Below are 21537 nucleotides of genomic sequence, written 5' to 3'. Positions count from 1 at the left end.
CTTAAAGGTTAAAAAATGTAACCAGGGAGCAAGATACTTCAGATACTCCAAAGTCCTCAAAAAAACAAGTTGCTGTAGGCCAATTAGGTGCTGAGGGCCCGAAGGACTCAGGAAGACTCATATATCTTTAAAGTCTATATGGTTCTCCTATAAGCCACTTACCAGCTTCCTCTGAGAAAGACAGAAGGGGAAAAAAAGATAAATGCTCCCAGGATCTGATGATATAACACCGTGCAGCTGCTAATGCATATGGATGTGTCATGCAAATGTCCCCAGCAGAAACACATTCTTTAGTTTAAACCTGCAACCATATTCAGCAGTAAAAGAGTTTCCAAATCAAACTGCTGACTCCCTTTTTTTCCCTCTTATCAAAACACACCAGCGTACATCTTACCAGGCAGAGTAAATCAAAAGAACCAGCTGGGGTAACCAACTCTTGTTTTTTCCCTGGATGTCAGGTGTGTGCTGCAATTTTGCAGACCAATTTGTGAGCTGAAATAAGTAGCTGTGGTCCACTAAAACTCAAAAATAAAGCCATTTGGGTAATGCTTGTGCTAACTTTTCAGAGGCCTTTTCTCTGCAAAGAGACATTGTAATTTACCAGTTGTAAATTACCAACTGATTATATATATATATATATTTTTTTCCTCCTGACTAAAGATGTGCTCTGATTATGCCTTTAATCTTTATCTGAATATAAAGAGATCTGGAGGAACTCAGGAATTACTGAGTAACAGAACTTTGCTCTGTCTTTATCTTCTCTATTTTGTCAGTTTTAAGTTTTTGCAGATTCCCTGATAAATTGATGGGCAAAGTAGATTCCAGGGAAGGACACAAAAAGGAGAATAAGAATGGGGTGGGGGGAAGAAAAGAAGTGGAAGGAATTTGGGGAGCAATCTCATGACATTAAATTTTGCAAAGCATCGACATAGAGCATACAGCCATGAATTTATTGCGACATATACTTCTGCTCGCGCTGGTACTACATATTTATTGAAAAGTTCTGTATTGGGGAATGAAAAATGTCAAACAAGAAACTTCAACTGTTACCTGGAGGGGACGTTAAACGGTAACTTGGGAGCGATTCGCTCCAACTTTTTTATGGCTGGGAGAAGGAATACCGCTTTGACATTTTTTTTTATAGGGATGTATGCTGCAGCTAAGCACTTGGAAGAGCGAGTCCGTGGAGATTAGATGCGGAAAAAGAAAATGAGTACGTATCTGGGGATTAACCCGCATTTGTGCTCTACGGGGAAGCCGGCGAGGCACTCACTTTGAAGGCACCAGTCCAGTGAGACGCCATCCATTCTGAATGAAATTACTCAGGGTGAAATTGCATGTTTCTGCAGGTGGCATCGTCGGGGAGCGTTCCGGGTTTCCTCCTCCCTCCAGCCGGGATGTGACTGGCCTGGCTAGAAGATCACCCCGGAACACTCTAGACTCGGCCACTGGGCCTAGAGCCCAACACTAGCCATAGATTCCCTTCTGCTTCCTGCCTGCAGTGCGCTCCAGGCAGGGGGGACCCCTATTCCCGGTCCCCAGACCCAGGGCCTGCGAGAGTTTGCGGTTTTCCTTCCGGGAGCCCGTGGCGCAGGGGAGGAGGTTGGAAGCAGGAAGGCCAGAACCACAAAAGGCAGCCGTTGGCCGGGTCTCTCCTGCCACCAGGCTTCTTGGCCACCGCTTCTCTTCATTCACAGAGAACTTGGACCATTTAAAGAACTCAGGCTCCATCTCAGCTCAGACCCAATAAGCCCAGGTTAGGCTGATTAGAAATGATTCCAGAGTCTTCCCTTCCATTCTCCTAAGTTCCCCGCCCAGGGTCAAGTCAAGTCACATTAAAGGATATAAGATGCCTGCTTCTGGAGCCGGTCACTCACTCCTTTTTCTTTGTTTTCCTAGAGGGAAGGCGAGAAAATGTTAGCTGGAAGAGAGCGAGCGCTTGCAATCTGCACCCCCTCCCGCCCCTCGATGCAAGCAATTCCTCGCACGCACCTGGCGGCGCGGGCCAAGCGGCGTCCGCGCGGCTAATATACATATTTCGAGGGGGAGGCTGGGCGGCTGCTTCTTCGCCGGGTCAATGTGTTAATTAAAAGTTGGTCCGAGTTGGTCAGCACGCAGTCCCAGATGTGCTTAACAGCATGCAATTAACACATAAGGCAAATCTTTTTGAAGATACCAGAATTGAAAACCCCCCAAAGAAACCCCACCCCGCCCCCGCCCTTCACGTGAAATAGCAATGGCAAATAAGGGAAAAGTCATTAAAAGACGTAATTAAATGTGGGCCGCCGTTCTTGGAGGGGGTCGGGCTGGAAAAAAAAAATTTCCTAAATCTGTATTTTTCAAAAATAAATAGCAAATTGATTTCTTTTTTTTCTTTCTTTGCTTTTTTTTTTTTTTTTTCCTGCAGGCCGTGCAGGCCCGAGACCGTTTCCCTCCGTTCCCACCCCATGTATATTAAACAGCCGGCGAGCGGCGGCCGCGCGGCGCGGTGACCTAGCAGGCGCCCGGAGTCCCCGGCCTCTGCGCGGGTCCGCGCGCAGCCGCCGCCGCTGCCGCGGGCGACTGCAGAGGGGCCTCCCGCAGCCAGATTGGTTTCTACATCCAGGGATAATTACCGCAATCTCACTTGCCTAGCGTCCTTAATATTTTCAAAAAGTGCAGGGAGGAGCGTGTGTGTATGTGTGTGTGTGCGTGCGCGCGCGCGCGCGGGTGTTGTGATAGAGTCATTCTAGATAGAATTTATGAAAAGTGAAAAGTATCGGTGGAGACAATATCATCATCGCCCCCAGCGGAGAAGCCGGTCGGATTCCCGTCGCCCAAGGCCGCTTCTGCCAGTTCACGCCTGCCCGCAGTTTTCTACCTTGGTTAGCCCATGCACAGAGTTCTCGGGCCTCCACGAGCCAGTTTGTTTCTATTTGTCTTTTAATTCCAGCTTTCTCAGGCAAAATTTAAAAAAAAATTTCTTTTGCCACCTCTCAGAGGCAAACAAAGACCCCGATCGGTTACCCCCCCCCCCCCTTCCCTCCCCACACATTCACACGGGCACGCGCTTGCGCGCGCGCGCACACGCAGGCATACACACACACACACATACACACCACTTTGCAACTTCCTCGCGTCCCCCGTCTTGCGGAAGCCAGAAGAGGACTTGGTGCCCAGTTGGGCACATGGGCGCCACACCAAGCCTTCGGCCAATTTCTTGGTTATCATTTTAGCCTTGTCACTTAGGACGGCTTGGTTTCAGGGATGGTATGTGATTCCATCACCAACACCCCCCTTAAGGGTAGCGGGGTAGTCATTCTAACCAAATAATCATATGTGTCGTATCGGAAGGGCGTGCCTTATTGATGACACCTAATGAAGCAAATAATGGATTTGCAGTATCTTAGCTATTCATCTGGTCCCTCTAGAAACCTGGGTGTTAGGGGGCGATGGATAGTGATGGATGGAGAGAAAGAGAGAGCAAAAGAGGGGAGGGTAGAGGGGGAGAGAAGGGGTCGGCTACAGATCCTTGGAAACGGATCAGATTTGTTGAATGTCAGCTTGAAGAAGGCAGTCTGAACCATGATTTAAACACGGGCAGGATCATTGTTAACTAGTGTCCAACGACTGCCCCCCACCCCCACTCTGCCTTCCTGCCGCTCCCTTCTTTTCTCCCTTTTGTAGGATACAGAAGGTGAATAATGAAACCATTTTGCTAATAGTTTATGAGCCATGAGATTGGAAATGTATATGGATAGACCGGAGCACCAGACTAAAATCATTTGAAAGAAGCGTGAGGCTTGGCAGGGAAAGAAAGCCGCGGTGTCCTCTCTCCCCAGCCCGGAGCGGAATGGGACGGATGAAGTGGCCTCGTGCCTCTCCGCTCCATCCGAGGGCAGCGGCTTGGCCCGTCCTCCCGCCAGCCCCTTCCTCTCCTCCTCTCCCCGAGGGGCTGGAGCGGGAGGGAGATGAATTGGGGCGATGGCAAGATAGCGCGAGCGGGAGATAATCGTTATCACCAGGATTTTTCTTCCAGTGATGGGCTCTAAAAAGATCTATCACACTGGGCAGCTTTCCCCGAGGCAGAAAACAATAGACGTGAACTTCGCGCTGAACACAGCCACGGGACTGCAGCTTGTGCGTCTATCTTTTCTGTCTCCATAGGGCCTGTGCCTCTAGTACGAACCCCCAGAACCTTCGAGAAAAGCCGCAAGCACTCATTGACCTCCACACTCGGCCCGCAAGGAAGTTTCCTTGCGGAGTCAACCCGAAGGGTTAGGGGAGGTCCGGGTGGGGTGAAAGGTAAGGCGCTGGCCTGGACTCTTGTCTTCCCAGCCCACAAAGGTGCCGCGAAATCTGGGCATATACTCGAAGCCAGTTCGAAACAGTGGCCCAAGCCAATGGCCCGCGATCTCCCCATATCTGGCCCAGCGTCCCGGAAGGCGAGCGCGCGCGGATAGAGCGGGGGCGGGCTCCGTTAGAGGCAGGGGCTCCAGGCCCGGCTCCCCAGCCGGGGCAGCAACTGGAGCGGGGAGGTTGGGACAGGTGCGTAGCCAAGGGAGCGCAAGCCAGGCTGGAGTGCCTCGGGACACCCGGGCTCCATCCAGCTCCGTCTAGGAGCACCTTCAAGTGCGCTTCAGGCCGGGTCCTGGGGGGAAGCGCTCCTTCTGCCCGAGCACCCGCCGCGCGGGCTTGGAGGCGGTGGGGGGGCTGGCACTGTCTGGCGGGCCCGCTCGCGTGGACTCGGGGGCGGTGAGCACACCCCGCCGGGTGAGTGGCTGGTGCAACCCCTTAGCGCCTCTGCTTTTCCCCTCTCCTTCCAAACCGGGCTGGTTTCCGGGAAAAACAAAATAACTTTTCCGTTTATGGGGCGGTAATAGGTGGGAAGTGGTGTTGGAAGAAGCGCGTATGGGGGCAGCAACGCCCCCACACCAACTGCCTCGGAAACCCTCTCTGATTTTCTCCTAGGAGTGAGGGGTAGAGGTTAGGCATTTGACATTTCCGTTAACAGGGGGCGGGATGGTGGTGTGGGACTGGGGTAGGCAATGTAAAGAAGCAGCACCGTTCGCCGGCTCCCTCCTCCCAGCTGGAGGCCGCTTTTAGGCCCATTACGCGGGCTTGGCCCCCGCTCCACAGGCCTTGCGTGAACCGAGCCTCCGAAGGGGATCAGTGCAACCTCATTTCACCTGCGGGGCCTCACCTGCAGCGCCCTCAATTTCTCCAACCCACATTCCCGCCCCAATGGATACCCTCCTGACTGTGGTTCGTGTGAAACATCCAGGAAAATTTTAGTGAGCAACCTCCCGAACTAGAGAGTTTGGAGTGGAGAGCCAGTGTCTGCTGTGCTCGGGGTTTTGTTTTCGAAGAAGCACCTGAAAGAAAATGAAAATCGAACTAACCCAATCACCATTGGCAATCCGGCCTTGGCGCAAGGAAAGGGGGCGGGCGGACGGCTAGTGGTGCTCAAGACTCCGGGTGAAATAGATCTCTTCCGGTCGGCAGGTGCGAGCGGGCTCGGCGAAAAGGCGTCCGGCCCCGGGGAGCTAGCGAGCCAGACCCTGGGGCACCAGCCGGCAGGACACGCTTCTCCGAGAGCTTGCGGCCCCCAAGGCAAGCAGGGACTTAACTCCGGCGTGCGCCTTCGCTCTCCCGGCCCCGTCAGGGCCGAGGGTTCAAGTAAAGTTGCTGAGAGGGGGTTTGCTAGCACTAGAGGTTTATTGTTACCCTGGGAAAGGAAATCTGCACTCTAGGAACTCCTTTGTGCCTTCTGGACTCACCCTTTCGCACTCCCCTCCCAAACTCGGGATAACCTAAATTCCCGTCGCGGCGTCAGAGGAAACCCCCAAATGCTGGCAGTTTTCTGCTTTCCCTCTGTGGCTGCAGTAATCCCCGGGGAACCCCGGCTCCGTGTTCCCCTCCCCCTCCCCGCTTCTACAGCCAACCCCTAGCAGCTCCGCTTGCCTGGGCCTTTGCGCTTCCTAGCAGGGACCTTCAGTGCCCTGCCGGGGGTAGGGGGGTGCGGAGGGGTAGGGAGGGGACGAAGCTGCAAAGGTGGGCGGAAGGGAGGTTCAAAGAGGCGGAGTGCCCCCTCTGCAAAAATATCAAAACTACCGCAAATTCTCATAAAATTAAATTCCACCTCCTTTCCGAATCTGTCCCCTCCCAAATCCTGCCTAGAGAGTGGCGGGAGGGGTGGTCGGGTCGTCCCCGGAAAGGGGGGGTCGTGCGCAAATTTACGCCCGCTACTCTCATTTGTTAGTAGATTCGGTCTAAAAGTTCTCTATTTATAGGCTACACGCGGCCGCCGCGATCCCTGCGCCCACTTTCCTGCGCTAAGTGCGAGAGGTCCCCGCGGCGCCGAACGGCCCGTCCCGATTGTGTCCCGTGATTTGTTTTGTTTTTGTTTCTGCCCTCAAACCGCAGGCAGCCGGGGAGAAGATCTCGGGGAGCCCAGAAACCACCCACTCGCAGTAGTTGAGAGCGGCTCTGCGGTCCGACCATGTGAGTCCACGCTTGACCCCGCTGGGCGCGCGGGTGGCAGACGCGGGGGCGGCGCTGCGGTTCTGCCGCGGCGCCCGCGCCCCTGGGGCTGTCCTCCACGTCTGCCCCTGACCCTGCGACCTCCAGCTCCTCTCTGCGCCCTCTCCCCCTTGGATTTCTCCCTTCTTATTCTCTCTTTCCGCGCATCTCTGACTTTGCCCTGCTCTCAACTTCCAGCTGAGTTTGGATGTGGGCACAAAAAGAGACAGGGCTGGCCTTTACGTGGGAGGCGGGGTGGGCTGGGCGTGTGTGTTTCAGAAAGAAGGAAATAGTGTGGAGCTGAGGGTGGGGGAGGGGCGCGATGGAGCGGGCCTGGAGTAGGGCCCGCGCGCTGGGGGAGGGGACTAAGAGCGTTTGGATCGCGACCTTTCCTTCCGCTGTGGCACCGATCGCGGGATGGGAACCAAGTGCTCTGGCAGCCTCGCCATTTGGGACCCTGCCTCCGCAATGCAGGGACGGATGTCTTAATTAAAATCTCGGAATCGCCCCGGTAAAAAGGAGGGAACGACGTGGGTACAGGATGAGCCTAGCCGGGAAATAGGGTCAGAGTCCGTTCCCTAAATTCCAGGTGGCACTGGGTGCCGCGATGCCTTTTTTCCCCCAGCGGCTGCGGACTGGACTCGCTTGCGCAGATAGCAAAGGCGCAAGGAGATCACGACGGTCTGTGGGCCTTTCCCTTGTCCTCTTTTTATTAATGCTGGAGCCTCGGACGATGCTCCGGTGTTTTAGAGCTGAGACGTCAAGAGGGCGGGGAGCGGGACCGGCGGGAGCGTTCCCCGAGTCCCGGGCGGGAGGAGCGCTCGGCGCGCGTTTATGGCGCGGGGAAGGGCTGTGCGCACAGAGCAGCGGCCAGGCCGGCTTCCTCGCAGGCGCGCGGCGGCAGGCGTGAGACTCGCTCACCGCAGGTCGGACTGTCCTTCCCTCTTGGAACCGAGACACGACATTGGGGGGGAGGGGGCGGGGATGGAGGAGGTTGTGACTGAAAATAACCCGGGACTCGGATCCGCTTGGCCCAAGGACAGAGCCCCAGAACGGGGTGGGGAGGAGTTGGAAACCTGCGAGGGGAGAACTGAGGCCTCGCCTCTTGCGCCCGCGCGCAGGGCCCTGTGCCCTCGCGGGCTTAACTTCTTACCCGCCTCCAATTTCTGCTCCCACAGTGTATGTCACACTTGGAATTCCCTTATGGCCACATCTCCAAAGCGCCCGGTCTGCCGTGTGGATAGACTGGTGGGGACCGAAGAGCCAGGACAGGGCTGTGGCAGTGCCCTGGAGAGGGGGACCTCACTGTTCGGTGCGTGCGCACCCTGAGCTCCCCGTCACAGACACGGAGGGTCTCCTCCCAGCCGGCCTGTCCCTGCCTTCCTCCCGCGCTGGCACTGCAGGGACAGTCTGGTTCAGACAGGACGGGGACCGCCCGTAGCTGGCTCAGAGCTGCCGAGATTCCCACCCCTGGGCCCGCCCCAAACAGCTTGCAGAAGCCTAAGGGCCAAGTCAGAAGCAGAAGCAGCTTTCTGCTACAGTCCCTGGGCCGCATTCAGGGGTATGGGTAGATACCAAACTTGGTGCAACTTTGTCGCAGAAACTAGTGACAGGGTCCTGGATTGGGGGAGGTGTGACGTGTTAGAGTATGCCCCCGCCCCCCCGCCCCACTTCCCTCATTCCCAGACTGTAAATACCACTCAGCTCTCCTATCCTGCATTTGTCTGGGCCTCTACTTTCTTGCCTATGTCCTACGAGGAAGACAGGAGGAAGGAGAGAGGGACACCAAAGAAAGGTGGAAGTTAGGAGCAAATGAGACAAGAGATGCGCTAAAGGGAAAGGTATGCCAACTAGAGTGACTGCAACTAGCTGTTTTTTCCCCTTGTCTCCTTTGAAAAGAACGGGGCGTTTCTACAGCGCTGGCGTTAGCCCAAGACAATAAGCCCCCAGCCCAGGGTCTCTGGCAGTGACCTCTGGTCTCCCCGTGACTGACTTGAGCTTCTCAGCCTCCCCAGCGCTTGGTCCTCAGACACATTCTGAGCCCCTGTCCCCAGTGTTCTAGGACGCGCCTCAGAAGCTGAGTCAAGATGGAAAAGGCCAAGATTGCTCTGTCCCACCCCGGCCATTCTTCTTGGGCATAGAATCAGGGGCCTGAAGGTGGACGCGGCGTGCCAGGCTCCAGGACTGCGCAGTGAGAAGAAGAGTGCTGGCCTAGAGCATTTTGCTGTTAGGAATTGTGGGAACCCGGAGGGCTTTTGGGGGTCTGATGGGATCTTAGAACTTGGCAGCTTCCTGGGTTAGGGAAGTCAAATAAACTTGCCCCAAGCTCTGGGTTAGCTCTTTCCTCCCGCTGCTGTGTGGCAGGATCTTAGTTCTCTCCTGGCTTCTGGTTCTTTTCTGGCCCAGCTCTTCTGTGCTTTGCCTCTGTGGCCTCCAGGCCCCCTGGGCCCTTTCCCCCTGGCTGGGACCCTGGATAAGAAGGACCCCAAATCCTCTACCAGAGTGTGAGTAAAGAGGACAGTCCACCATCCGGACAAAAGTAGAGAGTAAACTGTGTATGGGAGGAGGCGAAGGCTGAGCAGGAGGAGGCATGCCTGTTTCCAAAGGTACTAGTGAAGAGAAGAAATCCCATTCCTCCCAAATAGCTTACTTTTCAAGGAACTCTGGAAAGTGGCAGAATGAGGAACTGACTTCTTTAAATTCTTTGGGTCTGTGACCTGTAAGCCTTGAGAAAAGGCCATAAGAAGGAAACAATACACTAGGGTTTGGCAGAGGTGACCACCTCTGCCCCACCCCCCAGCCGACAGTCCCTAAATGATGTTTTCCTAGTGCCATGAGTGGCTCTGGCCCAAGGGTGAGAAGATCAACCCGAACCCCTTTCAGACCCAGAGAGTGTTCTGAGCCCTAAAACTTTGAGCTGCTCTTGTGCCAATCCCTGTCTGCTTCGGCCTCACCCTTAATCCCTTGGCTACCATCCCGGTCTCTCTACAGTGAAGCTGGGTCATCTGGGGACTCCCGTGCTGTAGTTGTCCCTCTCCCTTTCCCTAGCCAGAGCTTTGACTCGAAACAAAATTTACTGTGCTAGGTGTATGTGGTTGGATGAAGGCAGTGGCCCCTTTTCCTAAAAGCTGGAGCAACCCCTTTCCCTGTCATCCTGAACAATCTTTCTTGGGTCCGAGGCCCCGGGGACTCCAGCTCTGGGGGTAATTCCTGGCCTATCTGTTCTCCCTTATAGAGAGACTTCTTTTCCTAAAAAGTGAGAGTTTAGAGGAGCCGAGTACTGTCTCCTTCAGGATTCCGTTTGATTATTAAATTTACACAAATCTGGGGAAAGGTCCGAGGCCTGAGAGAAAAATGGAGAAGGGGAATTCTGGAGAGCGGAAAGAAGACCTGAGCGACTCTTTCTGACAAGGAATTTCCATTAACTCAGCGCTTTCCTTTTCTGTCTCACCTGTTTAGCTTCATTCCTCCCCCTTATGTGAAGAAATAGAACTCTTAGCTTAGGTGACTTTGGGCTGAATGTTCAGATGTATGCTGTGGCTGAGTGTTTTTAAAATTTGATCACTGAGTCCCTAATGCCACCTGCAAAGTCTTCTGTGCACTCTTCTGTCTCACTTAATTTTGACCTAAAATATAAGCATTTTTTTTTTCATCGCATTCTTGTTCACCTTCAACAGGTTGGTTTTAGTTTCTATGTTTCTCAAATTTCCTTGCAATAACATTACATGAACCAGATTTGTTCAGCTTCTGTGAGACAGGATTATTCTCACCACAATTCTCTAGGTAGTTCTGGTTAAAACTGCCTTTGCTTTGCACCTCAGTGAGACACCTACTTGAGATGAAAGTGATTTTCTTTGTTTTAACTTGAATTATTCAACTGCTTGCTCTGTTTTCCCCTTCTGCCTATTTGGAAAAAACCTGGCCATATTAACATTTAAATAGTTCTGTCATAAAAGGTAAACATGACTTTTTGATATAGAAATTTTCTTTGAGATTTTAAAAAATAATTTAAATAAAAATTATCTAACATAATTTCAGGAAATTGTATCTTTGAAATTCATTGACAACTACATTGCTTTTCAGAACTTTCTATATAACTTTGTCATGATTCTTTAGTTATATCCTCTGATCTAACTGAATCTCCTTTCAACTGCTTTACAAGTATATATTCAAATGAGATATTTTTTTCCCCAGCTTAAAGTTTTTTCCAGCATTTTCCATTGTATAACCTAGTTGACAGGAAAATTTGCAGGACAGAAGAATCAAGTTCGGGGCACATAGTTTATCTTTCTGACCCATTTATATAATCTCTATTTTATTGTTAACATTTAATAGTAAAAAAAGACATTTCTTTTTGGGAGAAATGTATTCTTCTTTTGGGGGGCGACTTACTGGATACTTAGTTTTTTCTTAATGTCCTTTGTGTTTTCTATTAGACATATTAATGTTTCTTATTCATTAGTCTCTTGTAAATTAATGATAGATACAAATTACTGACTTACGATAAATCATATCCCTCCCCTTGCCAGACTCATCAATATTCTATTATTTCAAATTAAACATTGTAATATAACTTAAAAGAGAGAAGGTTCCCACATCTATTCATTGATCTGTGATGGTCAAATTGGCTAAACTATTGATGAGAAAGTTTTGGATATGGAGATGTAACATCAGAAAAGAAATTTCTGTGGGCAAACTGACAAACCAGAAATGCCATTCAAGAGCAAAAGGCTAATGATAAATGGCCCAGGGAAATAAAGGGAATAGGACAACTTGTCAGCCACCGATCTGAAATTCAGCATTTCACTCATCAGTATCATTTGGGTGATGCACTCCACACAGCCACACTCAGGCCTGTAGTCAGGTGAAGTATTTGTAAAGTCCCAGCAGAAGGATCTTGGAGTCAGAGAAAAGAGAAACCAAAATAGTGCAGTGCAATTTAAAAGCAAAAATTAATAAAAGGGAGAAATACAGACAGACGTTATTAAATATAAAGGATTTGTTTATTCTCTCAAGTTGTGAAAAACTGAGGTGTTTTTTTTTAATGAGGTAAGAGTTCAGATATCATAGATTTAAACATTTAAGCCATTTTAAAGCATATAACGTAACTATATTTTACTGGATTCACAATGATGTGCAGCTGACACCACTGTTTAAGTCCATCTTCAGCCCCTGTACCCAGGAAGCAATCCCCTGTTCCTCTCTCCTCTCAATCCCTGTCAACCACTCATCCACATTCTGTTTCTATGAATTTGCCTCTTCTGGACATTCTAGAATTGAGACCACTTAACGCGGGGCCTGATGGGTCCCCACTTCTTTCACTTAGAGTCATGCTTCAGGGTTTATCAGTGGTGTAGCTCGTGTCAGTGCTTCATTTCTCTTTATGGCTGAATAATATTGGATTTTGTGGATAGACCACATTTTGTCTATATATAGTTGATGGACATTGTGTTGTTGCACTTTTTGTCTATTATGAATAATCCTGAAATGAACATCCATTTGCAAGGTTTTGCTTGAATATATGTTTTCAGATCCGTTGGGTGTAGTCGAATTCCCGAGTCCTACCTTAATTCCTTGTTGAACTTTTTGAGGAATCCCCATACTGCTTCCCACAGTGGCTACAAAATTGTACGGTCCTGCCAAAAACAATGGAGAGTTCTAGTTTCTCTACGTTTTCCCCAACATTTATTTCATTTTTATTTAAAAAAAAAAATTATACTAGTGGGTGTAAGTGGTATCTCACTGTGGTTTTGAGTATTCATAATGACTAAGGATGCGAGCATCTTTTCATGTCCTTATTTAGCTATTTGAATATCATTTTTGGAGAAATGTCTACTCACGATCTTTCCTTATTTTTTAATTGGGTTGCTTGTCTTTTTGCTGTTGAATTGTAAGAGTTCTTTATCTATTCTGAGTATTGGATACTTAGCAGGTATATAACTTGCAAGTATTTATATTTTTAACCATTCTCTTGACTTTTCACTTTTTCTAAAAAGATTTATTTGTTTCTTTTAGGGAGAGAGTGAGCACGAGAAGGGGAGAGAGAGAGGGGAAAAAAATGTTCAAGCAGATTCCCTCTCCGCATGGAGCCGGACGTGGGGCTTCATCTCTGGAGCCTTGAGATAAGGATCTGAGCCAAAACCAAAAACCAGACATGTAACACACTGAACCACCCAGGTGTGCCCAGGTTTTTCACTCTCTTGTTAAAGCCCCACAATTCATAAGTTTTAAATTTGTATAAAGTCCAATTTAATAGTAATTATTTTTTAACAGTAAGTGCTTTTCTTATACATGAGAAGACTCAGATTTAAAAACAACACACAACAAATATTTAAAACTCTAAACCCTAAAAAAGAGAAGGCTCTTCTATCATACCCAGACAGTGACTTCGTGTAATGCGGGTTATCGAGCACTAAATAAAGTTACTGCTGTTGTTTAAGACAAGGAAACAGCTATGGCTACATTGACCTTTTTGTTCGAAGAAGTTCTGAGTTATTCAGATAAGGTGTCTACCCTGCTGAATGAGATCTTTTATCCCAAGAAGACAGTTGCTGTTTTTAAAAAATTATCATTATCAAATTCATCTACCAAGAAATTTTAAATAGTCTCTTCTGTTTAAATGACATTAAGGATCTGCCTTAAACTAACACCAACCAGGAAAATCAAAGAAAAGATTGACAGGGTGTTCCTAACTTAGCAGTTTCAATGCACAGCCACACACAGTCAGGTGATGTGCTTGTAAAGTCCCAGCAGAAAGATCTTGGAGTCAGAGAAAAGAGAAACTAAATAAAGTATTGCACTGCAATGTGAAAGCAAAAATTAATGAAAGGGAGGAATATATACAGATGTTACTGAATATAAAGGATTTGCATATTCTCTCAAATTGGCTGCTTTTGAGTAACTAAAGTATGAGTTAAAAATAACCAGACAGGGCACCCGGGTGGCTCAGTTGGTTAAGCGACTGCCTTCAGCTCAGGTCATGATCCTGGAGTCTGGGGGATCAAGTCCCACATTGGGCTGATCCATGGGGAGTCTGTTTCTCCCTCTGACCTTCTCCCCTCTCATGCTCTCTCTCATTCTCTCTCTCAAATAAAGAAAATCTTAAAAAAAAAATAATAATAAATAACCATACCGTGGTTTGAATCAGATCTTCATTTTATTTCATAATTTTGTTATTGAGTAAGAAGGGTTATGGTGAACGCTAATGGAGAGATCTCTGATTCTGTCCACTAGAAATCTTGGACCCGATTTCTGCATCTGTTATTTTATGGAATATGCTATCCGGTAATTCACTAGATGCTTTCTAAGTGTGCAGCCCAGAGTTCCTGCAGGAGTCATATGCATAGCTGTTGCCTTGAACGGCCTTGAAGGATCGTGAGGGGAACTCCATTTCCTTGTCGACAGAGCAAGACGTTCACCCACCAGTTATGGTGGTGAAAAGATGGGATAATGCATGTGAGAATTGTAAGGTGTTTTGGAGTTTAAGTGTGAGCCTCCCTACTTACGTGGCAGATGCAATGTACCAGGTATTATCCTGAGATTTAATAAATACTGAAAAATTAAGTTCTCAACCCTGTGAGGTCGATACCATTCTTTTCTCCCCTTTTCACAGATGAGAACACTAAGGGCAGAGTTTTTTTTAATATAACTTTCTCAAGGTCATGTAGCTGAGAAGTGCCAGAGTTAAATTTTGAACCTAGGCAGTCTGGCTTGAGAATCTGTGTTCTTACTATGACTTTATGCTGCTTACATCTAAAATCTAGATGTATCTGATGGAGATTTGAGTCTTTGAGTTAATTGATACAGTAAATATTTACTGGGTACCTGTTATGTGTCCAACATCTCTGGAAACATTGGAAGATCTAGCAATGCTGGGGCTGTATTTTTGTGTTCTCTTCATGGTGATTGTTAGCTGGAATCCAGCTGTCACTGCTGTCTTCTCATGGGATCACCATATGTGGCTTGATTCATTTACTTGTTTACCTTCATGAGTCCTGTAATCAATCACATTTGTTACTTGCTAACATGGGGCACAGGCAAGGAAAGTAGATCACAACCAGAACATTAAGCACAAAGGCAATGATAAACATCATGGCATGAATTCAGTTTTCCAAGTTCTCTTGCTGCTGTCATTCACCACAGGTCCATGAGCCAATGAAATTTGTTGGGTATCCACTGAATGCCTTGCATGGTGGGATAAACACTTAAAATTTAAAAGTTTAAAATCAGATGGTCAAGAAAAGCCAACACCAAAAGATGACAAGTTAATATATAGGAAGTACAGTAATACTTTCACTAGTTGGAAAATTTTAATAATTTGTCTTTTAGGCAGAGATTTTTTTCAGTTGTAGAGTTTGTTTTCTTATAAAGAAAACGTAAATAAGCAATATTGGACCCACGCCAGAAGGCAGACTTCAGAGTATACCACAAAAAGTTGGGAGACAATCGACAGCGTCTCTAGTGTTTTCAAATGGTTCTTGTAGGATGATTGAGCGGTTTTCACAGCAATTACCCTGAGTGTGACAGGCTCCAGAAGAGTCTTCAGAATGGAGAGAGAATTAAATATGCTGAGTACTGTGTTATCGTTAACGTACTCCACTGTGTTCTACTTTTTGAACAATGATTAATTATTATTAATGAAAGTACTTGATAAGCATGAGCCACCTGTGTAAATTCATAGGCCACTTAAGAATGGAGAGTCCACTTTTTGAAGGCCTGGTGCCAGGCAGAGGAAATAGTTTAGCATTCTGTATGCTGTGGCCAGTGTCTCATAGCTTGGCTCTCGCCATGCTTTGGCTAATTACTGTGTCCACGTCCATAGACATGAGTCAAGTGTTCTGAGGGACAGTTTGCCGAGTGGACTGGCATGGCTGCATGCGCCGTTGGTCTAGCTCTGTGTTGTCTGTCTTCAAAGAATCAGCAGAAAATCTTTCTGTGTTGAATGCTTGCTGTGATAGAGCTTGTTTAATACCATAGAACGTTAAAATAACTGTGAACTTATTGATTTGTTAAACAGTGTGTGTGAGTACCTGCTAGGTTTCAGGGCAGAGTTTCATAAAAGCTCTCCCCTTCTCCAGTGCTGTGAGGTGGGTGCGCGGCGGTTTGGTATCTAGGTTAGGAAATGGATCATGAGTCCTGCAAAGAGGAAGTAAAGCTGGGAGGTCACTGCCATGGCCCCGTGAGTGGTGGGGATGCCGAACTGGGCCTCAAACCAGGCTTCTGATACCAAATTAGGGACCCCTCTTCCACGGGGGCTCTTGTTCAGCATTTCTGAGAGTGGATTCCACCTGAACACCTGTCAGGATGACCTCGGATATTTGTGGAAAATGTCGAGACCTGGGCTCTCTCTAGAAGTACTCTGAAAATGCTGGATCCCCAGGATGTTGTATTTTTAACAGTCCCCTCAGTAGATTTTTTTTTAAAGATTTTATATATTTATTTGCCAGAGAGAGGGACCACAAGCAAGGGGAGCAGCAGGCGGAATGAGAAGCAGGTGCACCCCTGAGCATAGAACTTGATCCTAGGACCCAGGGATCATGACCTGAGCCGAAAGCAGCCATTTAACTGGCTGAGCCACCCCAGGCGACCCTCAGTAGATTTTTTTATACACAATAAGTTTTAAGCATCGCTGGTCTAGATACTAATAATTTTGGTATATATGGTCAGGTTAATTTGATGCTAACAGAAGATAGTTTGAGAACAAAGGAGAAATTTTCTGACCACAAATGGTAAATGCTCGTGGACTCTGAACAGTAACCTCACAAACTGGGAGTTGAACGTGATCTTCAAAGTGATCTTCCTCTTTGGGGAGGTTGTCTTTATTTAGACTATTCCACAGAGATGGAAATAGTCTTATAAACCATGTTCTGTGGGACCCTACTGCCCTAGGACATTCATTAACTCATCAAACACTTATTTAAGCATCCAGAACTGTGTTAAACAGTTGAGGAACGGCAGTCGAAGAAAGCAGCGTGGATTCTGGTGTCCTGGGACCTGTAGTCTGTTGAGGAAAGATGTTAGGAAGTGTTTTGCCCCAAGGCCCCTGGGTGGCTCAGTTGGTTGAGCCTCTGCCTTGGGCTTAGATCATGATCCCTCATGGTCCTGGGATGGTGGGTTTCCGGCTCAGTGGGGAAGCCTGCTTCTGCCCCTCCCCCTGCTGTTAATTCCTCTCTTTATCTCTCCCAGATAAACAAACAAGTAAAATCTTAAAAGAAAAAAAAAATAAGTAACTGTTTTGCTCCAGAAGCTTTCAGGGAGACCAAAAAATTTGGGCTCTATAGGTTTCTTCACAGCAGGACATGTCAGAGCCTTCAGTGTACTAATATGTGATGTGGGTATCTGAGAGAGGACTGTTGTTTGTGATGTTTTCCAGACTTACCATAGCATCCTTCACATACAGAACAGCTCCTGGTCTCATGCTCTACAGGATCCCTTTTGGATCTCATTTGCTTATACATTTCAGTAAGATCCTGTCCCTCCCAACCTTCCCCACCAAAAAGCCCAAATCTGTGGCACTGGAGTAGATTTGGAGTGTATCTTAACAGTGAAATCTCACTGCACCTTCACCGCCATGCCCCCCTCCCCCTGGGGTCCTTTTGTTCTAATATCCTAATGAGCACTGGGGTAACCCATGGCAATGGGCAGACTTTAGTCAAAGAACTAGTGTCCAAGAATTTCATGAGCTTTAGGCCGTCTTTGGAGTTGGACTGGGTAATGAATTTGAACATGGAGTGGATCGCTGGGTACGTCTCTGTTCTCTCCAGCTGGCGAGTAAAGTCAGAAGGTTTGTTTCTGGTTCCTTCAGGGATTCCGAGGCCATCTGGGAGCATCTGGTGTGGGAAAAGTAGTGTTTATGGGGTTCACGTGCCAGTCTCCCCACTTGGAAAACTGCGTGCTGTTTGAGGAACACCCGGCCTTTGGTTACGTGCATAGGATCAGATTTTTTGCTGGGAAAGACCTCCTGCCTGCCAGTGCATTGTCTGCTTTTACCAGGATAGTTGTCGGGAGAAGGAGAACCCAGGCATTTTCAGTGGACCGCCTACTGTCCAGTGACGTCCTGTTTTTTCCTTTTTTCTTCTTCTTTTTCTGAGGCAGCAGCTCTGTCTAAACAGGACCAAGTGACTTGGCAGCCGCTCGGGTAACTAGGAAAGGTGTGCTCTCCCGATGGATGGCTTTCCCTACTCGGGTCCTTGCCGCCACGTCAGCACCCTGACTCATGCACCTGGAGAGCTCTTAAAGAGGCCTCTTCAGCTTTGTTTGTTTTTCTTCGTTATGATAATATTGAAAGACATGTTGCTTTATTGTTCGTGAAGTATGTGCTCTGTTCATGAACAGGTTTTACCACACAGGCTGCCCGGCGGAAATACAAAGTAAAGTAAAGAAACACAGCAGTATCCCGGGAATTCATACAGTCATCGCCCGAGTGTGTAGATACTGGAAACAAAGTGGGGTTTTCCCCCTTTCCAGAGTGGCCCGAGTAAGTGCTCAGCTTTCCATTCTTTGAGGAGACCGCGGATCTTTAAGTGTTGGTCTCTTAAAGTCAAAGTCTAGGTTCGGTTTCCTTTTTCGATTGCTGTGAACAAGAGGAGTTAAAGGCAATTGTTGTCTGCAGGGCGCCCGCACCCTAGGCGTGGAGGTAGTCAGGAGGGTAAGTACCTGTATTGTGATAATACCAGACAGATACCCGATCAATGCTAAAGGAAAGGTTCGTAAGTGCGGTTCGAAGGAGTTGAATGGCCACGAAGAATTACAAAAGGAGCCTCCCAGAGCTTGCTTTGAGATTAGTTTTTAAAAATGGGCAGAAGTGAAATTGTAGCAGAAAAGAGGAAAAAAATATGCTTAGGGTTTTGTTTATAAAGACAAGAATGTGAAGGAAGGCATGAACATGGGAAAATACAAGGCCCACTTGAGACGCAGAGGTGTGTTGAGGATGGAGGGCGGCAGGTGGGGGGGAAGGTAGCGGTGAAGAAGGTCGGATCGAACGTGACTGAGGGGCTCCTGGATAGGATACATCATTGGGTGTGTAATCCATTCATTTTTGCTTTTGATCTTTAAGACAGCAGGGAAGGTTACTTTTGAGGCCTTTGTTCATCAAAATTTGCATACCATTTCCATTGTTCAGGTTTCTGCCAGAAAGTAGTTAGGTTTCTGCGGGGCACGTTTCCCAGGTCCCTTTGCATCTGGTTGGGGCCTTATGATGTTACTGTTGAAAAGAATCCACAGTAAAGTACATAACTTTCAGGCTAACGTGGTTTAGAAGCATGTGTGCCCTTTCTACCTGGACTGTTGAAGGGAAAAGCCTATAAACAAAGGATTTCAAGCTCTTAGGGGAGACGGAGTTACTGGATGGAGGTGCCTGGGTCCTGTTCAGTATGCAATTGGACTTCATGTAAATGAGAAAGTTCTTGGTGTTAAACTACTGAGATGTGTAAATTTAACTTTACAGCAGCTAGTTACCTTGATTAATATAGGTATTATTACAGGTGCATGTAATATAGGCTCATAGATGTAACTTACTCAAAATCACATACATAGTAAGAAGTGAGGCCGGGATACACATCCAGCTCCCTTCAGAGTGCTTCTCTCTTTACGGTATTCCCACAGTTTTAACTAGTGTCTGTATGCTAGTAGGTATTGGTTCTCCACTGCTGGTCCAGACTTCTTTTTTGGGGGTCCAGACTGGTATAGGCAGTTGCCTTCTAGATTTCTCTACTTGAAAGTGTGTATTATTTAGGGCATAGAATAAATTATTTTCAATTAGATTCCACAGTGCCTGGGTGCTTCAGTTGGTTAAGTGTCTGCCTTCGGCTTACGTCATGATCCTGGGGTCCTAGGATTGAACCCCTCATCCCATCAGGCTCCCCTGTCAGTGGGGAGTCTGTTTCTCCCTCTGCGCTCCCCCCCCCTTGTGTGTGTGTGTGCACGTGCTCTCCCTCTTGCAAAATAAATAAATCAAATCTTTAAAAATTAATTAGACTCTAATCTAGAATGGATTAAATAAGTAAAAAAGAATAATCCCCCCAGAATAAGTGTTTTTTTTTTTTTATTTTAAAGATTTTATTTTATTTATTTATTTGACAGAGATCACAGGTAGGTGGCGGGGTGGAGGGTAGTGGTGGGGGGAGGGCTTGGGGGAAAGCAGGCTCCCGCTGAGCAGAGAGCCCGATGTGGGGCTTGATCCCAGGACACTGGGATCATGACCTGAGACAAAGGCAGAGGTTTAACCCACTGAGCCACCCAGGCACCCCAGAATGAATGCTTTTAATGGAATTCTTGGTCTGACCTGTCTCCTTTGTTGACCCATTGGTTCTTTCCATAGTGCTTTCTTGCTACCCCAACTCCTGGTTATCCGAGAAGAAATCCAGGATAAGCAATTTCCTTTTAAGCAAATGACACAGAGGTTGCATATTTTGGCTCGTATTCTCTTTCAAAAGTTTTAGTCACGTGGACATAGGGAGGCTAAACAGTGTGGTCACTAGTCGGTGGTTCTGTGCTGGCTGAAACAGCATTAGATAAAAGAGGAGAAGGATGTTGGAGGACAACCATCATTCTGGCAGGAAGGCCTCAGATATTAAGCCTCAGTGGGTTCAGAAACACACTCCCCTCTTTACCCAAATTGAGTTCTCATCTTGTATTCCCCAACTTGGTTCACGGCCACCCCAACCTCCCGGAGGCCCAGAGACCATGGTGTACTTTGACTTTTTTTTTTACCTTATTCCCCTTCATCAGTCGTCTTCATCTCCTCTGTATCTTTCGAAGCTGCCTGCTCTGCTTAATCCCCTAGTGCTGTCTGGGTCTGTGGCTTTCTCATCCCTCACGGAGACTTGTAGGATGGCCTCCTAACTGGTCACCCCGTCTCCAATATCAACCTATCAAGGACATCCTTCACACTACCATGAGAGTGATTTTTCTAAAATGCAAATCTGATGATCATTTTACTCCCTTTTTACAACCCTTCAGTGATTTCCCATGGCAAAAGTCCAAATTGCTTTGCAGAGCACAAAAGGCCCTCTGTGGTTTAGTCCCCGAGTCTCTGCAGCCTCATTTCTGACACTTTACTGCTCCCTCCTCCAAACAGATCACACCCACAGCTTCAGTTGTACTGAACTATGTCAGGCTGTTTCATTTCTTTGTGTCTCTGCTCATGTGTTCCTTCTGCCTAATGAATCATTATATACGTTCTATTATATCATTATATACGATCCCGCCACGGCTGACACCTCATCTGTGGCGTGTCCCAACTTTCTCTAGGCAGAGTTCAGCACTGTTTCTTTGTTGTTTCATGTATTCCATGGATTTTATTGACTATCTGTCCCTTTTAGGCATCGTGCTGTGCGTTGGCTGAGATGGGGAGAAAGAGAGATTGTCCCTGCCCTTGAGGGGTTTATAGTCTAATGGTAGAGTTGGACGTTGGTCAGATATTCCTACAAACAAACATAAAATTACAACTGTGATAAATAACTGTGAAAAACAAAAAAAGGGCACAAGGGTTGGCCCATAGGAGGAGAACTTGACTTGGTAAGGGAGTACAGGGGAGACTTTCGCCAAGGAAGTGTGCTTAAGTGGAAATGGAATGATGAATTTACCAGATGAGAGAAATGACTTGTAGCTAGAGGTAAGTGTGTACAAAACCTTCATGTTAGGAGGGAATTGGGATTCTAGGAGAGGGAAAAGTTTCCTTGGATACTGTCAGGGTTCCTGAATGAGCCTGAAAATGAAACTGACAAAGCCAGATGAACAGGAGGAAATTGCACACATTTATTTGATGCAAATATGGGAATGAGGGAACCTTCATGAGGAACTGAAGACCCAAAGAAGTGGTTAAACCTGAATGTTTTTGTGCTAAGTTCGAGTGGAAAACAATGGAAAAATATGATAAGGCTGTGAAAGATACGATATGACCTAAGGGTAGTAAGTGGGGGGAAAAGAAAACAAGGCCCATTCATTTGGATTCTTCCTTGTGTCTGTCCATCTCAGAGACAAGAATGTTCCTTTTTCATGGGTACAGAGAGGGTACACCTCACATGAGGGCCTTAT

At 47.5% G+C, this 21537-nt stretch overlaps 1 protein-coding gene and 1 long non-coding RNA gene across 3 annotated transcripts in view; one reads left to right on the top strand and one right to left on the bottom strand.

The window, feature by feature from the left end:
* Positions 1 to 929: 929 nt before the first annotated feature.
* LOC132025702 (uncharacterized) lies at positions 930 to 2060 on the bottom strand. The gene is made up of 2 exons (XR_009406670.1): positions 1993 to 2060; positions 930 to 1895 (listed from the first exon to the last, which is right to left on the bottom strand). It is a non-coding gene; the product is annotated as an uncharacterized LOC132025702 (long non-coding RNA).
* A 4343-nt stretch (positions 2061 to 6403) lies between these two features.
* Positions 6404 to 21537, top strand: part of ESRRG (estrogen related receptor gamma) — a 620659-nt gene continuing 605525 nt past the window's right edge. Inside the window, exon 1 of one of the 2 annotated variants that reach the window (XM_059413338.1) lies at positions 6404 to 6483. Coding sequence is in view for 1 of the 2 variants with exons in the window: in XM_059413334.1 (XP_059269317.1) it covers positions 6482 to 6483 (2 nt within the window). In the remaining variant the exon portion in view is untranslated. The remainder of the gene's footprint in view (positions 6484 to 21537) is intronic. The other variant, XM_059413334.1, reaches the window with a different exon arrangement.

The sequence above is a fragment of the Mustela nigripes genome, chromosome 10 (assembly GCF_022355385.1).
Source record: "Mustela nigripes isolate SB6536 chromosome 10, MUSNIG.SB6536, whole genome shotgun sequence".
Taxonomy (NCBI): Eukaryota; Metazoa; Chordata; class Mammalia; order Carnivora; family Mustelidae; genus Mustela; species Mustela nigripes.
The sequence above is the reverse complement of the archived record's forward strand: the minus strand, read 5'-3'. Positions and strand labels throughout refer to the sequence as shown.